This window comes from Myodes glareolus, chromosome 3 (assembly GCF_982192425.1).
Source record: "Myodes glareolus chromosome 3, mMyoGla1.1, whole genome shotgun sequence".
Taxonomy (NCBI): Eukaryota; Metazoa; Chordata; class Mammalia; order Rodentia; family Cricetidae; genus Myodes; species Myodes glareolus.
In genome coordinates this window covers 127,826,926-127,844,120 of record NC_142028.1, presented here as the reverse complement: position 1 = coordinate 127,844,120, position 17,195 = coordinate 127,826,926, and the positions used below count along the sequence as shown (strand labels likewise).

General features: G+C 50.2%; 1 protein-coding gene across 1 annotated transcript; it reads right to left on the bottom strand.

The window, feature by feature from the left end:
* Positions 1-610: 610 nt before the first annotated feature.
* Ambp (alpha-1-microglobulin/bikunin precursor) lies at positions 611-11,928 on the bottom strand. The gene is made up of 10 exons (XM_048458860.3): positions 11,733-11,928; positions 10,585-10,727; positions 9,264-9,340; positions 8,092-8,208; positions 7,275-7,376; positions 6,548-6,594; positions 3,869-3,950; positions 1,979-2,146; positions 1,508-1,681; positions 611-737 (listed from the first exon to the last, which is right to left on the bottom strand). The coding sequence occupies exons 1-10, from the start codon at positions 11,829-11,831 to the stop codon at positions 712-714; spliced, it is 1,035 nt and encodes a 344-aa protein (XP_048314817.1). The 5' UTR covers positions 11,832-11,928; the 3' UTR covers positions 611-711.
* Positions 11,929-17,195: the final 5,267 nt, after the last annotated feature.

Genomic DNA, 17,195 nt, shown 5'->3' with positions numbered 1-17,195 from the left:
TGATTAGCACCAGTTATAGGAGACCCCCAGGGCAGGGGCCATGCCTGCCCTCGAGCTGCAGGAAGCCAGCTCAGCCCAGTGCTGGGTACAGCTGGTTGGTGCAATTGCACCTGAAAGGCCAGCAGAGGGCTGGGTGAGGACCCCAGGAGACAGGTATTCCAGGCCAAGGTGGAGAGACAGCAGGTGCTGCAGCTGCAGGTGATTTGGGCTGTGTATGGGACAAGCTGACAGCTGGAAGAAGCCACTACAAAGGACTTGAGTGTGACAGGATAGGGGACAACCTCAGGCACCTGGACATTCCAGGACGCCACTATCTCTTCGTCCTTGGGTCTTCGTGACCCCATCCAACCTCTTCTAGAAACACGTGCCAGAGTTTCTGGGCTTTCTTTTTTTTTTTTTTTCTGTTTGTTGAGATGAAACAAAATAACCCCACTCTGCCCTACTGCAGAATTAGGGACTGTTGTGTTTGAAGTGGTGCACAGCCAGGGTCTTGTGCTACAGGAAGGTGTCCCATTGCAAGCCATACATCTTCCTCTCCTGGAAGGCTGGGTTACTCCTTCCCCTGCAATCCCCTTATTCCAACCACGATGACAGATGTCAACACATAGAATACCAAGAGGTGACAGCTTGTTTTATTTGGGTCCAGATCTCCTGGGCTAGCCCACACTGGGACAGACAGTGGCTGTCCTCTCTGGTTTGCAGACTGTACCTTCAACTGCGCATTAGCTCCTCGTACCCTGCAGATACAGAGAAACTCAGGCTGGGTTCTTGGACTGGGCTGAAACGTTACTTGCTAAATGACTTCTCTCCTGTGGCTGTTGCCTGGAGCAGCCTGACCTTCTGACTTGCTGTGCGTACTGTTTCCAGTGGAACAAGCAAGGCCCTGAGGGTTCTAAGTGGCCACCATGCCCTGGTCGTCCTTCTAAGAGCAGCCCCTGCCAGCTGAGCACTAACTCTCCAGTGGGTGCTGTGAAGTGGGGAGGTGGGTGCTTTGTCCCTTTTTACAAGAGTGTAAAGCTGGCTTCTAATTTCCCTGTGGCCAGGCCTGGTGGCACAGGTTTATGATCCCAGTGACAGGAAGACAGGGCAAGAAGATGATAAATCGAGGCCTTCCTGGGCTACAGGGAAAATTTAAGGCAAACGGAACAACTGGCTGAGACTCTGCCTCAAAACAAAAACATAAAAATAAAAAGCTCAGCACTTAGCATGTGACAGGGCTTAGGTTCAACACTACTCAAGGAAGGGCGTGCCCTTCGGTCCTGCTGGTTAGCCTAAAGGATCTGAAGGTCAGCACCATCAAGCTCCCCAGCTGCCCTGCAGGCCTCCTGCTGATGCCTGGCTGTCATCTTCTCTGGTCCAGCAAGGACCAGCTAGGTCATGTTCCTGGCTGTGGCCCTTTTCCCAAGGGAGGAGCTGAGGCCCCAAGAGTGGACCAGGCTGCTATAGTTGGACTCTCCAGCCCCCACCTTCACCAGGACTGCCCTGCCTGCCCCTCCCAGGGCCTCACCATCACCAGGAACTCCACAGTACTCCTTGCACTCCTTCTCGGAGTAGAACTTGTTGCCGTTGCCTTTGCAGCCCCCGTAGGTGAACTGGACACACTTTCCTTGCGCTGCATCGAATGCCCAGAGCTCCACATTGGCTCGGCAGGGGCCTTGGACTATGGGGAGATTGCAGGCCGCTGTGGAGGAGAAAGGGACCTGGAGTGTCAGTCACTCTTGCCGCTGCTGATGGGACATGCACAGGACTACTCAGACAGGGACAGAGGAGCCTGGACCTTTAGAGCGCATGGTCCTTTTACAGACGGGAAACTGGATGTGTCTCCAGGAGAGGGATCATGTCTGTCTGACCTAGACCACCTGTGTCTAGATGTGGCATTCCTATGAGCAACCTTGCCCTGGATTCCACCCTGAGAAAACCTTAACTCCTGCTTACGGGCCTGTGGAACGAGGAGAATTGGGGCAAAGAGGGTTCTCACCTATGGTCCGGCATGTCTGCAGACATTCTTTCTCAGAGATGAAGTTGTTGCCGTTGCCCAGGCAGCCCCCATATTGGAAGGTCTCACAGGCCATGGAAGCGCCATTGTAGTAATACCTCTCTATCAGCCCTAGGCAGGGACCTTCTGAGTAGCTGAGCTGACAGGAATCTGGGAAGGAACAGAAGAGCAGCACTTGCTGTGTGTGTATGTATGACTCATGCATCACCCATGCTAACAGCACTTGTGTGTACCCATGTATGACTCATGCATCACCCGTGCTAACAGCACTTGTGTGTACCCATGTATGACTCATGCATCACCCGTGCTAACAGCACTTGTGTGTACCCATGTATGACTCATGCATCACCCATGCTAACAGCACTTGTGTGTACCCATGTATGACCTATGTGTCATCCATGCTAACAGCACTTGTGTGTACCCATGTATCACTTATGCATCACCCATGCTAACAGCACTTGTGTGTACCCATGTATGACTCATGCATCACCCATGCTAACAGCACTTGTGTGTACCCATGTATGACTCATGCATCACCCATGCTAACAGCACTTGTGTATACCCATGTATGACTCATGTATCACCCATGCTAACAGCACTTGCTGTGTGTGTATGTATCACTTATGCATCACCCATGCTAACAGCACTTGTGTGTACCCATGTATGACCTATGTGTCACCCATGCTAACAGCACTTGTGTGTACCCATGTATCACTTATGCATCACCCATGCTAACAGCACTTGTGTGTACCCATGTATGACTCATGCATCACCCATGCTAACAGCACTTGTGTGTACCCATGTATGACTCATGCATCACCCGTGCTAACAGCACTTGTGTGTACCCATGTATGACTTATGCATCACCCATGCTAACAGCACTTGTGTGTACCCATGTATGACCTATGTGTCATCCATGCTAACAGCACTTGTGTGTACCCATGTATGACCTATGTGTCATCCATGCTAACAGCACTTGCTTTGTGTCTATGTATGGCCTGATGTGCACCGTCCATGATGAAAGAGCTATCAACTCATCCATTGGATGAGAAGCAGGTCTTCACTCCTAATGGGTGAAACCCAGAATGAATACCCAAACCAAAAGACTCAAAAAAAAAAAAACAACAGTGTTAATTCAGCCCCATAACCCAGAATGTGAGGTTTACCAGTGAGGTTTACCAGTGACCCAAAGACCTATCTGCCCAGAAAATCTAGTTGGCTCCCCCTCTCCCCAGCATCCGCCTTGACCACTTCACCAAGGTGCCACCCATGCCTTTGCTCTCCTGTGATCCGTAAAACCTTTCCTGGTTCCTGGACGCAGCCTGAATTTCCTTGGCCCAGGGAGGTATCTTTCGTCACCTCACCTCTGTCTTCTTAGGATCACTGGCCCTTTGATGATGCTCGCCACTGAACTTATCATTTGCTCCTTTGGAAGTCTCCCCACTAAAGCAAAAAGAGCCAAGAAGACCCCAAGTCTGTCTGCCCACCTAGGGTGGGGCAGACTTGGCATTTGCTGAGCAAGTTAAATGAACAAAAAGCATCCACACAAAGCATCCTCATGTTCTTCTACACTACTTATTCAAGAGCCCTAGCTCAGGAGAGGAGTATCCCATTATATAGCAGGAACACCAAGGCTTGGTGAGCATACAGACAGGCAGAAATCCATTCCTCCTGGCAGAGCTGAGCTCTCCTGAACCTCGGACCATATCTACTGCTCCTCGCCCTCCGACCCCACAGGGTACAGAACTTCATCTGCCTTATCTGGGCCAGCCGTCAACCTTGTAGCCCAGAGATGGGCCTCAGAGTGCTGAGGCAGCCCCTGGCTCTCTCTTACATCATGGCTGAAGCAGGTGAACAGAAGGGAATCCTTACCTTCTTTCTTGAGGACCTCAGTTACCAGTGGCCCAGCCCCTGATCCCTCATTTTCTTGGGGTAGCACTGCCCTCCGGGCTCTCTAGAGAGAGGAGAAAATACCTTTGTAGAGATCTCGGTGCGTTGCCCCTGAACCAGTGAAGTTGTGTAAACAGACTAGAGTGCCTAATGCAATGCCAGCCCCAGTATCAGTCTAAATTCCAGAAGGGGCTTCACAGGGTGCCGTGCTCAAGAGGGTGTCTGCTGTAGAGGCTCCTGAGGCCGAGTCCAAGGCCAATCTTAAAAGGGACGGGTCGGGAGACTGCTGGTCACTAGGCAGCCTTTCTGCTCACAAGTGGCCTAAGACTTGAACAGGCAGAACTATGGTGGCCTTAGATTGTTTCTTCTTTTGAAAGGCAACTGAGAACTTGGGGGCCCTGTTCTCTTCCAGATCCACTTTAACCTGGTGGCATACAGGCCTTCCGTGATGAAAAGGGAAAGATGAACAGGAAAGAGACAAGCTAGATAACAGCTGCTCAGAGGGACTGGATTGAATTGAAAGACGGTTTTCACTTAACAAGGATGAGAGCAAGAAACGTGAGAAAAGATTAGGTCACCAGTAAAATTCACGGTGATCTCCACTAATGTAACAGCCGCCATCAGGGATAGAAAGTAAAATTCACAGTGATCTCCACTAATGTAACAGCCGCCATCGGTGATGGAAACCTTCAGACTCAGAAAAGATGTTGGGTTTAACCTCATAGTTGAGCTAATAAAGTGCTATTTAGATACTATACTGCAGGAAATAAAACTGCATCCTAGGTGTTAGGGAAAGAAACAAATAGAGTAGAAATTATAGAAAAAACTTTTCTGAGTTGAAGGAAGATGTGGGTGGCCCAGTCATAAGGGGAAAGGAAATCATCAAAATTTAAAACAAACAATAACAATGAAAAGACCCAAAAACTAACAAAGCAACTCCTTATAGATATTGCAGAAGAGGGACAAGGAGGCTGGCGGCCGTGAGGTAAATGAGGATTTAAACACAGAAGCTCAAGGCAAAACATGAAGGCCATGGAAAAGATTGCATTCCAGTAATTCCCCCTCACCCAAGCTGCTGACCATGGAAGACTCACAGAAGCACCGTCTCAGCTGGGCAAGTGTGCTGGCTAGTTTTTATGTCAACTTGACACAAGCCAGAGTCATCTGAGAGGAAAGAACTGCGGCTGAGAAAATGCCTCCATAAAATCGGGTTGTAGGTAAGCCAGTAGAGCATTTTCATAACTAGGGATTGATACGAGAAGGCCCATCCCATTGTTAGCACTCCCGGGCCTCTGTAAGAAGCAGGCTGAGCTAGCTGTAAAGAGCAAGCCAGTAAGCAGCACCCTCCATGGCCTCTACATTATGTCTTGCCTCTAGGTTCCTGCCCTGTTTAGTTCCTTCCTGACTTCCTTCAGTGGTGAACAGTGCTGGGGAAGAGAGAAAGCAAAATAAACCCCTCCCCGAGTTGCTTTTGGTCATGGTGCTTCATCACAGCCATAGAAACCCTAAGACATCAAGGAACCAGAAATATGGCTCATGTGGTTTGCCTGGGAGGTGGGAGATAGATGTTTGTTATAGAAACATTTCCACCAAAGAAAAGGAAATTTAAATGCCAGAAGTAACATGTAATTGTAAGGAGGCTGTGGTATCTTCCATGGAGGATTCAGCATTGTTGTGGCTGATGGCTGGGGGCAGAGGCTCATGTATGATGGGATAAGACAGTGCAGAAGTTCCTCCATTTTGTATTCTTGCTGGGATGGCTTCAGGTTTAACTAGAATCTGACCTCCTTGATGGAGAACCCCACAGAAAATTACCCAACTCAAGTAGGAACCCAAAGTTGGGATGTTCTAGCTAACTTAGCTTTGCTTGAAACTGCTTGCTTCAGACAACTTATTTCTGAGAAGTCATCCTCCTGCAGCTGTGGAGTGGGATGCGAGGACATTGTTTCCGCCTTTGAAAACCTGTGTTCTGGACACACCAGGCCACACCCAGGTCCTTAGACACTTGGGTGTGGTCCCATCTGGCTGGAATAAAGAGTTTCCATTGGCTATGCACTGTGTGTAGGTGGTCCTCTCTGATGAGATTTCTGTAACACGTGGAGGATCTTTGTCACCAAGCTGGGTCACCTGGTCAAGGACATGAAGATCAAATCCCTGGAGGCGCTCTCCCTGTTCTTCTGCCCTTGCTGGAGATAGATTATTTAATTTTTCCTGGGGGCATCTCTTAAGGATGAGGTTTTAAAGATTACAGAAGTGCAGAAGCAGACTTGGGCTGGCCGTTGGACCAGGTTCAGTGTTTCTGTCACCATTGGGGGCTGACATGGCCACGTTGGTTTAGATGTTAAGTGCTCCAAAGAGGCAGCCACTGTCATCCAAGAAACCAAGATCTTGTTCAAGCCTTCCACTGTCCCAATGTGGAAAGGCTACTGGGGAAAAATACTAGCAGTTTCCACACTGCCCATACAAGGTAACAGGCTGCTGTGGCTGTTCTTGTGTTCCTCAGCCCTGTTCCCCACTGCCAGAGACACTGGCATTGTCTCTGCTCCTGTGTCCAAGAAACTGATGTTGCTGGCTAGTTCTTAAACCCCAGCCAACTGATGGTCTTGACAGTGCAGAGGGCCCGAGGCATGGCTGCTGAGGAAGGGTGGAAGAAATACTCACCAGAGGTGGCGTGGGCTGCGGCTCCAGATCCCCAGGGACACATTCCCCTAGGCAAGGACACAAAAGAAGAGTGCACAAGAGGCCCAGGTTAGAAGGGCAGACCCAGGAGATCCTAGGCCCAGGTTTCTGTTTGGAACCAGGAGAACATTGTGTCCTGTGCTTTAGAGCACTTGGCGGAGGGCCCTCCTCACATCACTCAAAGCCACTGATGGGATAGTCTACAGCTTGGGTTGTCTGAGCATCATCCCGTCAGTATCCTCAGGAGGTCAGCAACAGTAGCATCTACAGAGCACTTCCAAGGTACCATGCTGCAGTCGCTAATGGCTTTATCTCACTGACCTTCCTCCCCAGCACTGTGATCCATTGACAGATGAGGAAAGTAACACTCTAGGAAGACTAGCCAGAAGCCACACCTCTGTGCTTGACCTACTAAACTCGAATGTGGGTACTCTGACTGTGGAGTCTGTGCCCTCAGCACCAAGGCTCCGCTGCTTCCTCAGCCATGTCTGTGGATACCCTACGGAGACTTGTGACCCTGGGACAGGAATGGGCTTGGTCAAATGCTGGCTCTGCTAGTGCATGTCCTGAGGCTTGGAGCAAACCCAGGAGTCTCTGTGGCCTTGTTTGCCTCTGGGTGCAACAGAAAAGATGCAGGGACTAAGGATGTTCTCTGGGGGCAGGACAGTTGAGGGGCCCAAAATTCAGAGTGGGGCAAGATACCACTTACCTCTGTCAGGCATAAAAATGATGGAGTTCTCAGGGATGCCCACGCTCAGGGCCACCTCCCTGAACTCCTGCAGAAGGCTGTCTCTCAACTGTGGCTCCCGGCCTGCAAATGGAAAGCAGGGGAGATACCTAGAGCCCAAGGCACCTGGGCTGGCCAGGTAGGGTGACTGTGTCCAGTGAAAATTGTGGAAAGGATTAAGACATTAATTCTTCTTGATATATTGTTGAAAAATGGCTCCCCGAGAGAGAGAGATTGGGCCTATCATAGATCCTGCGTCCTTGTTTAGGGCTCTTCCTATTGGCTCTGTCTGGGCCCTGGCAGCTTTGGACTCACTTTCTTCCTGCCCCTTTGCAATTCGCGAGGGCACACGTGTTTGTCTATGTGGGCAGCTGTGTAGGTGGAGCTAGGGGTTGAAGAAGGAAATCCACTTCCGTTGCTCTCCCACTCACTCATTGGGTCAGGGTCTCTCAATTAAACTCAGAACTCACAGACACTGCTGGTCTCACTTTCCAGTTTGTGTGGGGGTCCCCTGTTGACTGGAATTACAGGAAGCTGACCATGCCCACCTGAATCTTATGTTGGTTCTATGAATGCCAATTTGGCTTCATGGGATTTACCCACTGACCCCAGGAGTCCCTTCTAGAGACGAAATGAGAAATCTACCTCACCAGGGAGGCTGAGCTCTTCTTCCTCAAGGCCAGGACCCCTTGTGTCTCCCTAACCAGAGTTCTCTCACCAAGAAAAAGCAAACTTCCTGCTCCTTCCCCACAGTCTCTTCCCACCCCAGCTCCAACAGCTTCCTTGTTAAGGCCTTTACCATAGAGTTTGGCAGTGATGGTGGTTCCATGGTGGCGGCTGAACTTTTTGGTCAGGAAAATGGCATACTCATCATAGTTTGTGTGTACCACATAGGATTCCATCTTTATGTTCCATTCTGTGTGGGAGATGCAGGCATACCAAAGGAGTCAGCGGTCAGGTTCTTTACCCTGGAGGCCCATAATCTGTCCTCCACTCAGGATAGCTGCATCCACCCCACAGCCATGGCCTTCCAGGGACATCCACCCCACAGCCACGTGGCCCTCCAGGGACATCCACCTCACAGCCACGTGGCCCTCCAGGGACATCCACCTCACAGCCACGTGGCCTTCCAGGGACATCCACCCCATAGCCGCATGGACAGAGTCTCACCATCTGTTCATCCAGCATCAGCATCTCTCTCCACATGCTCGACAGCATAGCTCACCCACCTCACTCATCCACCCACTCTGTCCTCTCCTCCTTTTCTGCCTCACGCCCTTGCTCCTTTCCTCTCTTTCCCACTGTCCTCTTTTTGTCCCTTTCATACTTACTTGCACCTTCTTCCTTCTTTCTCCCTCCCCGCTCCCCATTACTTCTCCTTCCATTCCTGTTTTTTCCTTCCTCTGTTTCTTATTTTTTAAATCAAAGTCCTATTGAGCTCAGGTTGGCCGTTTTAGCTTGTTATGTAGCTAAGGATGCCCTTGACCTTCTGGTCCTTCTTCCCCCACCTCATTACTGGGAATATAAGCACAAAGCACCATGCTCAGTTTTCCTTTCTTCCTTCCCACCCGTCCCCTCTCCTTCTCTCCTGTCTGTCTATGCTTCCTTCTTTTCTCCCTCCATCACTTCATCCTCCTGTCTCTCGGGTGAGTCAGCTCACCTGTCATTCACCCACCCATTCATTTACTTATTGTTGCCCGTTCATTCAGTGTCTCCACCCTTCTTTCAGACATTCAGGTGTTCATCTCAAGCACCCTGACTTGGCACACAGAGGAGATTCAACAGACAGTTGCTAACTCCGAGTAAATTCACATTCTTCTGTCACTTAGCTCAAGCATGAGGCCTGCGGGTGAGGAACTGCTGGCGTCATTGGCATTATTCTCCTCTCCCAGTTCTGGACATGCTAAACGGGAGGAGCTGTGGGGTGCCCACCATTCGAGGGAAGGGACTGTGGTGTGTCCCCACACTCACTGGGTTTGCGGGAGAGGAACTTTCCCTTGATGTCTGTCTTCTCATATGTTCCAGAGATCTCCTCGCAGACACCTCTCCTGGTAATGACCAAGCCAAAACATGTAGCAGTCTAGTTATGGCTGATTCATAATCACCCCTGTCCTGTGAACACCTCCGTGTCTCATTCTGGGGACACAGAGGAAAGCCAGACCGCCCTGTCCTTCTGGGGGTTTGCAGTAATGCGAGCCACCAAGTCCAGCCAGGGCCAGATGCAACCAGTGTATTCATAGCAGTATGTAGAAACACTGTACTCAAGAGGCAATTCGATGTGGCCTAAACCTGGGGGTCCAGGGGGGCTTCCTGGAAGAATCCCGGGGACTTCACAGAATTAGGCCAGGGAGGCAGGGAATCGTGCAGAGGCCTCGAGGACTGAGAGCGTGAAGGGCCCCGGGAACCGAAAAGTGTGAGACCACAGAGCAGGAAAGGGCAGAGCTGACAGGCCCAGGGCTGCGCCAAGCTTTCGCTCCTAATACTGAGGACAGTAGGGAGCCATGGAAGGTTCTCTTCAGCAGGGATGGCTTTTTGAAAAGGCCTTTCTGGTTGTTGGGTGAAAACTGGATCAGAGGGAAAGATGGAGGTTGAAGGTGGGAAGGAAAGTAGATGTGTTGTAGGAGATGGGAGGGAGGGAGGGGAAAAGAAAGGAGGGAGGGAAAGAAGGAAGAAAGGGAGGGAGGGAAGGAGGGAAGAAAGAGAGGGTGGGAGGGAGAAAAGGAGGAAGGAGGGAGGGAAGGAAAGAAGGAGTGAGGGAGGGAGAGAGGGAAGAAGGGAGGAAGGGAGGGAGAGAGGGAGTGAGAAAGGGAGGAAGGAAGAAAGGAAGGAAAGAAGGAGTGAGGGAGGGAGAGAGGGAAGAAGGGAGGAAGGGAGGGAGGGAGGGAGAAAGGGAGGGAGGGAGAAAGGAAGGAAGGAGGGAGAGAGGGAAGGAGGCTTGAGCCACAGGGGCAGCACTGGAAAGAAGGTAGGCAGGAGAGGCCTGGAGAAGCAGTAGATCTTCATGATGGCTCTGCGATAGCAGAAGAGTGAGTCGTCTAGGGACTCCACCCTAGGCCTGCTAGGCTCTCCAGCTAGGTTCTTGGGGTAGTTGTTCCCTTCTCCAGCTGCGGAATCCCCAAGGAGAGGCAGGTGGCACAGCAAAGCCTAGTGCTGGGACATGATCCATGAGAGACACAGGCTTGGGAGAGAGGACAGCAATGATACCTGAGGCTCAGAAGCAAGGTCCTAACTGTGGTTTGCAGGACAAGGTGGGGGTACTGGAGAGCCTGGTCGCTGCTGTGCCCCCACTTACCGCCATCGGGTGCTGGTCATGCTGATCTCTGCTTCCGTGGCCCCTTCTTGCAGCACCAGTGTGCTTATGCTCATCTTGTCCTTGATCCTCCTCAGCCACGGGCAGGTGGAGCCCACCGCCAGGTTGAACCATTTTCCATAGATCTAGGAGGAACCGCAAGCAAGGATCTGGATTTACCCAGGGCCTTTGAGAAGACACGTCCACATTCCCCTTCTCTCCTCCAAGGGCCAGTCCTTTCAGGGACAGTGTATTCGGTCAATGGCGCAGTTCCAGGTACAGCAGTTAGGGCAGAGGTCTGCCATGTCCCCCTCCTTACACAAGGCCTACTCGACAGATTTAAAGTGCCTGTGATACCCCTGTAGGCAAGTAGGGTCCAGACCCATGCTCTGAGATCACCAGCCACCACCGCTCAGGAGTGTGAGGCTTGGGTTTTATAGTTTCCATAGCAGTGCCGGCCACTTTGTGAGACAGCTGGGGAAGTGCCGTGGAGACACTACAAACCTGATAGGGCCTCTTGGCCCCGTTCAGATGGTGCTGACTTTCCAGCACAGCTGGTCCTTGTCCTGAGGTATAGCAATCACTCGGAGAGTTCTGAGAGTCCCGCAGATAGACCATGGAGACAGGATCTCCCACTCCTATCACTTTAGGATTCAGGAAAAAGCTGGGGCTGCTGGCACTACAACACACACACACACACACACACCATGCATATACAAATATTGGCACATTCACACAGACACACAAGTACCCAGCCTGCCACAGGCCAGGGTGCCCTTAGTCTCATACTTCCCAGTTCCCCCAACCCCATCAACCCGTGTCCTGCTTCTCCTTCCATGATCTCACAGGCCTGTCCACAAAGCTCACAGGCCCGTGTCCATCCTGTGCCCTCTGGGAACCCATGGGACAGGGCAGAGTGGGAAGACTTTGGGCTCACAGGGGGCCTGACAGAATGGCACTGGGAGAGCTGTAGTTTCAGAAAATTCCAGAATAACCTACCTAATAGTCAGGCCAGGAGGCCCCCTAGGGTGAGATATTGTGTACAGGATGGGAGAACGGCCACCCCAAGACACAGAGGTCTTGGCCATCAAGGCCCAGTGGCATAGACATGCCACCACTGTGTCTATCTCAGCCAGAGAAGTCAACCTTACCCGGGACTCGCTGAAATTCTCCTGAACCTGGATGTCTAGGTCAGCCCTTGAAGCCACACAGGCAGCCAACAGCAGGAACAGGGTCCCGAGACCCTGCATGGCTCTGGAGTCTTTAGCCTTTGATGTCTCACAGCTTGGTGGAAGCAAAGAACAACTTCCCTGCCAGGAGTAGCTGCAGACTGAAGCTGGGGAAGGGGCCAGAGGCAGGTGATGACCTTAGTGTTTGCTCTGCTTAGCCAAGGCCAATCAGGGTCCTGGGCCAGTTCTAATCGATCCCTGTAGCCTGGCCCGGACCTAACTCTGTGGACAGGGAGCACGGCTCCTGACTCAGAGGGGACATTGACCACAATAAAGTTCAGACCCTAGAAAGGCTGCCTTGTAGCTCTAACTCTCCCCAGGGAGCACAGGGGATGGGGGACTCAGGCAATGGCTGTTTCCTCTAGTCTCTTCCCCTCTACCTCATGCCAGTCAGCTACTAGGTACAGGTCGCCTGGTCTGGCCAGTTTCTCACATGACAAAACCGAGGCCTGGGGAAGGGGCTGCAGCACAAGACCAAGTCCTGGCATCCTTCCCCATAAGGTTTTTTTTTGTTTTGTTTCGTTTTTGTTTTGTTTTTTGTCTCCAGCTTTTCATATCCTTTAAGATAAATAGATAAATTTAACAAGGAGGGATGTGGTCCCTTCCTGAAGCCACACTGGTTCCTCACAGTGAGAGTATCAGGATCCAGTTGAACCCCACATCCACCTCAGAAGCCTACAACCACCTTTCACAGATGTAGGTCATGAGTATCCCAGGAGTGACAGGAATGATGGGGGCCGCACCACGAGAAAGGGAGCACCTGGAGATCAAGGGCTGAGATTCTGAAGCCAGGCAGCTTCCTGTGATCTTCCTGCTGTGTGAGCTTGGAAAAGTTGCTGAGCCTCTGAGGGCTCATTTCCTCACCAATAAGCAGGGACTGGGGTGAGGGTTAAAGCCAGTGGACAAGAGACTCACAACCTCTGCAAAATGTATGTTCGTCTCGAACCACAAAACAGGATCCCACTTTTAGGTGAGATTGGCTAAGGCAGGCAAGTTTGAACAGGATGACACATTTCTTTCGTTTAATTCCTAATGATTTGAGTCTTTTGCAACAGCTGCCCAAGGTGAGTAACACGGTACCCATTCAGTGTAAAACAGCAACCACAAATTTTTCTTGAGACAGGGATTTATACAGCTCAGGATGGCCTTGAACTCCATTCATAGGCAGAACTGCTCTTGGATATCTGGTCCTCCTGCCTCTGCCTTATGAGTGTCAGGATCACAGGCATGCACTACCATGCTTGGTTTATGCAGTGGTGGGGGTTAAACCCAGGGCTTGGTGCATGCTGGGAAATGACTTTACCATCTGAGCTCCATCCTTAGCCTCTTGATTTACATATTCTAAAAGAAGTTTTTTAAAACCCTCATCTGTTTGTCTCCAGAACTCAAACTTCTGTCCATGATCCCATGATCCCTTCTCACATGCTCCTCTCTCCCCCAGGGGTTCCAGCCTCCCTGCTCTCCTGTGGCAGATTCCTGCATGCAGCAAGCAGTCCCTGTTACAGCTGACCCCTGAGAGCAAAAGCTCTGGAAGAGTCAGAGGGCCTTTCCGTAGTCAGTGCCTGAGCAAATGGTGCGCCTTGTCCTTCTGTGAGGCCTGACAGACACACTCCCCTTTTGCTAGTATCCAGAGCACATATGTCCTATTTATAAAGGAGAGGGTTTCCAGTGCACCATAACAGACAACTAGTCCGTGCATGTTATATTTATTTTTATTTTTATTTTTGTTCTGGTTGCCAGAAAGCACAAAGCCTCCATAAACAGTTCAACACAGCAACTGCCTTAGCTTAACTTTCAGGCATAATTACCTTCTTTTGTGTTCCTGATTCTCAGACTTAAAAAAAAAATGTTTATCAGGCTGAGAAAGAAATCAAAGAAACATCACCCTTTACAATAGCCACAAATAACATAAAATATCTTGGAGTAGCTCTAATAAACAAGTGGAAGACTTGTATGACAAAAACTTTAAATCTTTGAAGGAAAAAATTGAAGAAGACACCAGAAAATGGAAAGATCTCCCATGCTCTTGGTAAGTAGAATTAAAATAGTAAAAATGGCAATCTTACCAAAAGCCATCTACTCATTCAATGAGCTCCTATCAAAATTTCAGCAAAATTATTCACAGACCTTGAAAAAACAGTACTCAACTTCATATAGAAAAGCCAAAATCCCAGAAAAACAATCCTGTACAATAAAGAAACTCCTAGAGGCATTACAATCCCTGATTTCAGACTCTACTACAGAGCTACAGTACTGAAAACAGCCTGGTATTGGCATAAGAACAGACAGGAGGACCAATGGAACCAAATAGAAGACCCGGATATCAATCCACACACCTATGAACACCTGATTTTTGACAAAGAAGCAAAAGATATAAAATGGGAAAAAGAAAGCATATTCAACAAATGGTGCTGGCATAACTGGATAATAACATGTAGAAAAATGAAAATTAAAATAAAGCAACTCTGAGATTCCATGTTACACCTGTAAGAATGGCCAAGATCAAAAACAATAATGACAACTTATGCTGGAGAGTATTGGGGTAAAGGGAACACTTCTGCATTGCTGGTGGGAGTGCTAACTGGTACAGCCACTTTGGATATCAGTGTGGTGATTTCTCAGAAAATTAGGAAACAACCTACTTCAAGACCCTGCAATACAATTTTTGGGTATATACCCAAAGGATGCTCAATCGTGCCACAAGGACATGTGTTCAACTATGTTCATAGCAGCATTGTTGGCCATAGCCAGAACCTGGAAACAACCTAAATGCCCCTTGACTGAAGAATGGATAAGGAAACATGGTACGTTTACACAGCAGAGTACTACACAGCGAAAAATAATAATGACATCTTGAAATTTATGGGCAAATGAATGGATCTGGAAACATCATATTGAGTAACCCAGACCCAGAAAGACAAATATCATATGTACTCACTCATAAGTGACTTTTAGACATAAAGCAAAGAAAACCAGCCTACAATTCACAATCACAGAGAACCTAGACAACAATGAGGACCCTAAGAGAGACACACATAGATCTAATGTACATGGGAAGTAGAAAAAGACAAGATCTCCTGAGTAAATTGGAACATGGGGACCATGGAGAGGGTTGAAGGGGAGGGGAGAGGAAAGGAGGGGAGCAGAGAAAAATGTAGAGCTCAATAAAAACAATTAAAACTGGTCATTTGCACGTGGAAATAGTATTGCAGGAGTATGCATGCCACAGCGCGTGTGTTGTAGCGGAGGCACACGTGGAAGCCAGAGGACGACCCGCAGGAGGCAGTTCTTGCCTTCTGCCACGCGGGTCCCAGGGATGACAGCAAGCCCTGGCCCACTAAGCCATCTTGGCAGCCTTTCACGCTTGGCTAATGGTGGGCACGTGGAGGTGAACTGAGAGGGAGGACGGAGAAGCAGAAGCAAGGCGTCTTGACTCCTTGTCCCCTGGGAGCATGGGGACAGCTCCCCCTCCTCCTAACCTGTAAATGAGAAAGCAGAGTCACTTGGAGGACAAAAGAGGCAGATGTGGGCCACCAAGTGGATGCTGGAAATTGAGCCTGGGGCCTCTGGAAGAGCAGTGGGTGCCCTTAACTGCTGAACTTTCTCTCCATCCCCCAACACGACCTTTCTGACCTTCCTGGCAGGCTGCAAAGCCTAAAGCACTCAGCTCTGATCTCGGACTCTTTGGGACCAGCCTGTACATACAGAACAACCTGCTGTGGTGAGGGAAGTTGGGAGGGTGGCCCAGGAAGTTGATTTACTCACTACTCAACATGCCCATGGGTATAAGGGGGGGCGGGGTGCCCAGAGGATGGCCCAGGGTGGCGATCTCTCCTCTTGCCCCAGATGTTTGTAGTCCTGAGATTATTAACCAGAGCAAACAGAGGGGACACTCAGTCAAGGCCATCTGGACTTTGAACCACTTTTAAACATTAACAGGGGCTGCAGGGACAGGAGACAGGCAGGCCTAGGATCCCATCCTCTCTCCTTCGTTTCTCAGAGTAGGGTGTGGACTCTAAGGGCCCTGCCCTCCCTTGTGGCCCAGAGTTCACAGGAATCATCAGCATTCTGGGACGATTTGAAGGTGGAGAGGATGTTGCGTCCCCAGGAACCTCAAGGATACCCAGTACAGTGGACATTAGATGAACACACTGGGGAAGGGCCTTGTTCAAGGTCACTCAGCTTGTGGCCCTCGTGGGACCCCCAAAAGCCGATACTCCCATTCTCACATCATAGCCATTCAAGTATTCATTCTTTCTAGCTTGTCACTAGGGACAGAATAGGGATCCTGACTGCGTTTGAGAAGGAGGCAGGCAATTGAGGAAATAACCTAAGGCGGGGTATAGTGATGGGGAACAGAGGCCAGGGGAGGGTGACTCAGGCCTGAGTGCACAGGGGCGTGAGGTCCCAGAAGGGAAGTCATTTCATCAATGGGGACAGAGTCACAAACGTCCCAGAAGAGGAAAATGGAGAGAGAAATGAATTTGAGATACAACAAATAAATAAATAAACAAACAAACAAATACCAGGAAGGAGAGGACTGGCTACAGCAAGTTGTTCTCTGGCTCCTACACTCATATGCACACATGTGCAGGCTTATAAAATAATACATGTGAAAATATTTCCACTAAAATTAAAAACATGCCTAAGATGAGATCTTGGAGGACAGAGGGAGTGGCTGGGCTGTGGAACTGGCAGGATCGCCAGGCCTGGGGCTTGCTCCTTGCCCTGGGGGCACGGGGTTGCTTATGTTCAGAAGGTGACAGAGGTCATATCTGGGGTCAGGAGAGATCAATAAGGGGACAGGAAAGGAGTTAGGGGACCGTAAGTGTTTGGGAGGCTTCCAGGAAGAGAAGCTATAACTGGACCAACGGGGACCTCAGGGTAGGCGCAAGGCCAGTGGGTGTTTGCAGGCTTAGGGTGGAAGGGCATGGCAGGGTGGAGGCCCTGCCCGCTGGCCTGCCACAGGCCCTGCCCGCTGGCCTGCCACAGGCCCTGGCCCTCCCTTCAGAGCTGCCCGAGGGAAGTGCGGGGAGGGGCGCTATGGCAGTGGAAAGAGGAGGTCCTTGCTGCCCAGCTGAGCTCCACACACTGCTTTTCACTCCCCCACTCTGTGCCCAAGAGCCAGTTCAGGCTGGTGTTCTATCTCCGTAAGTAAAGGGCTTTCCTAGTATGCATGGGTTCGAATCCCAGCAACTACATAAACTGGGCCTAGTGACACATATAATTCCATCACTTGAGAGGTCGAGGGAAGAGGACCAGGAGTTCAAGGTCATTCTCAGCTACATATAAAATTCAAGGCTATAACTGGGCTACCTGAGACTATCAAAGAAAAAAAAAGGAGTTAGGGTACCACCTGGAGACTTGATTATCAGTCCCCAGTGA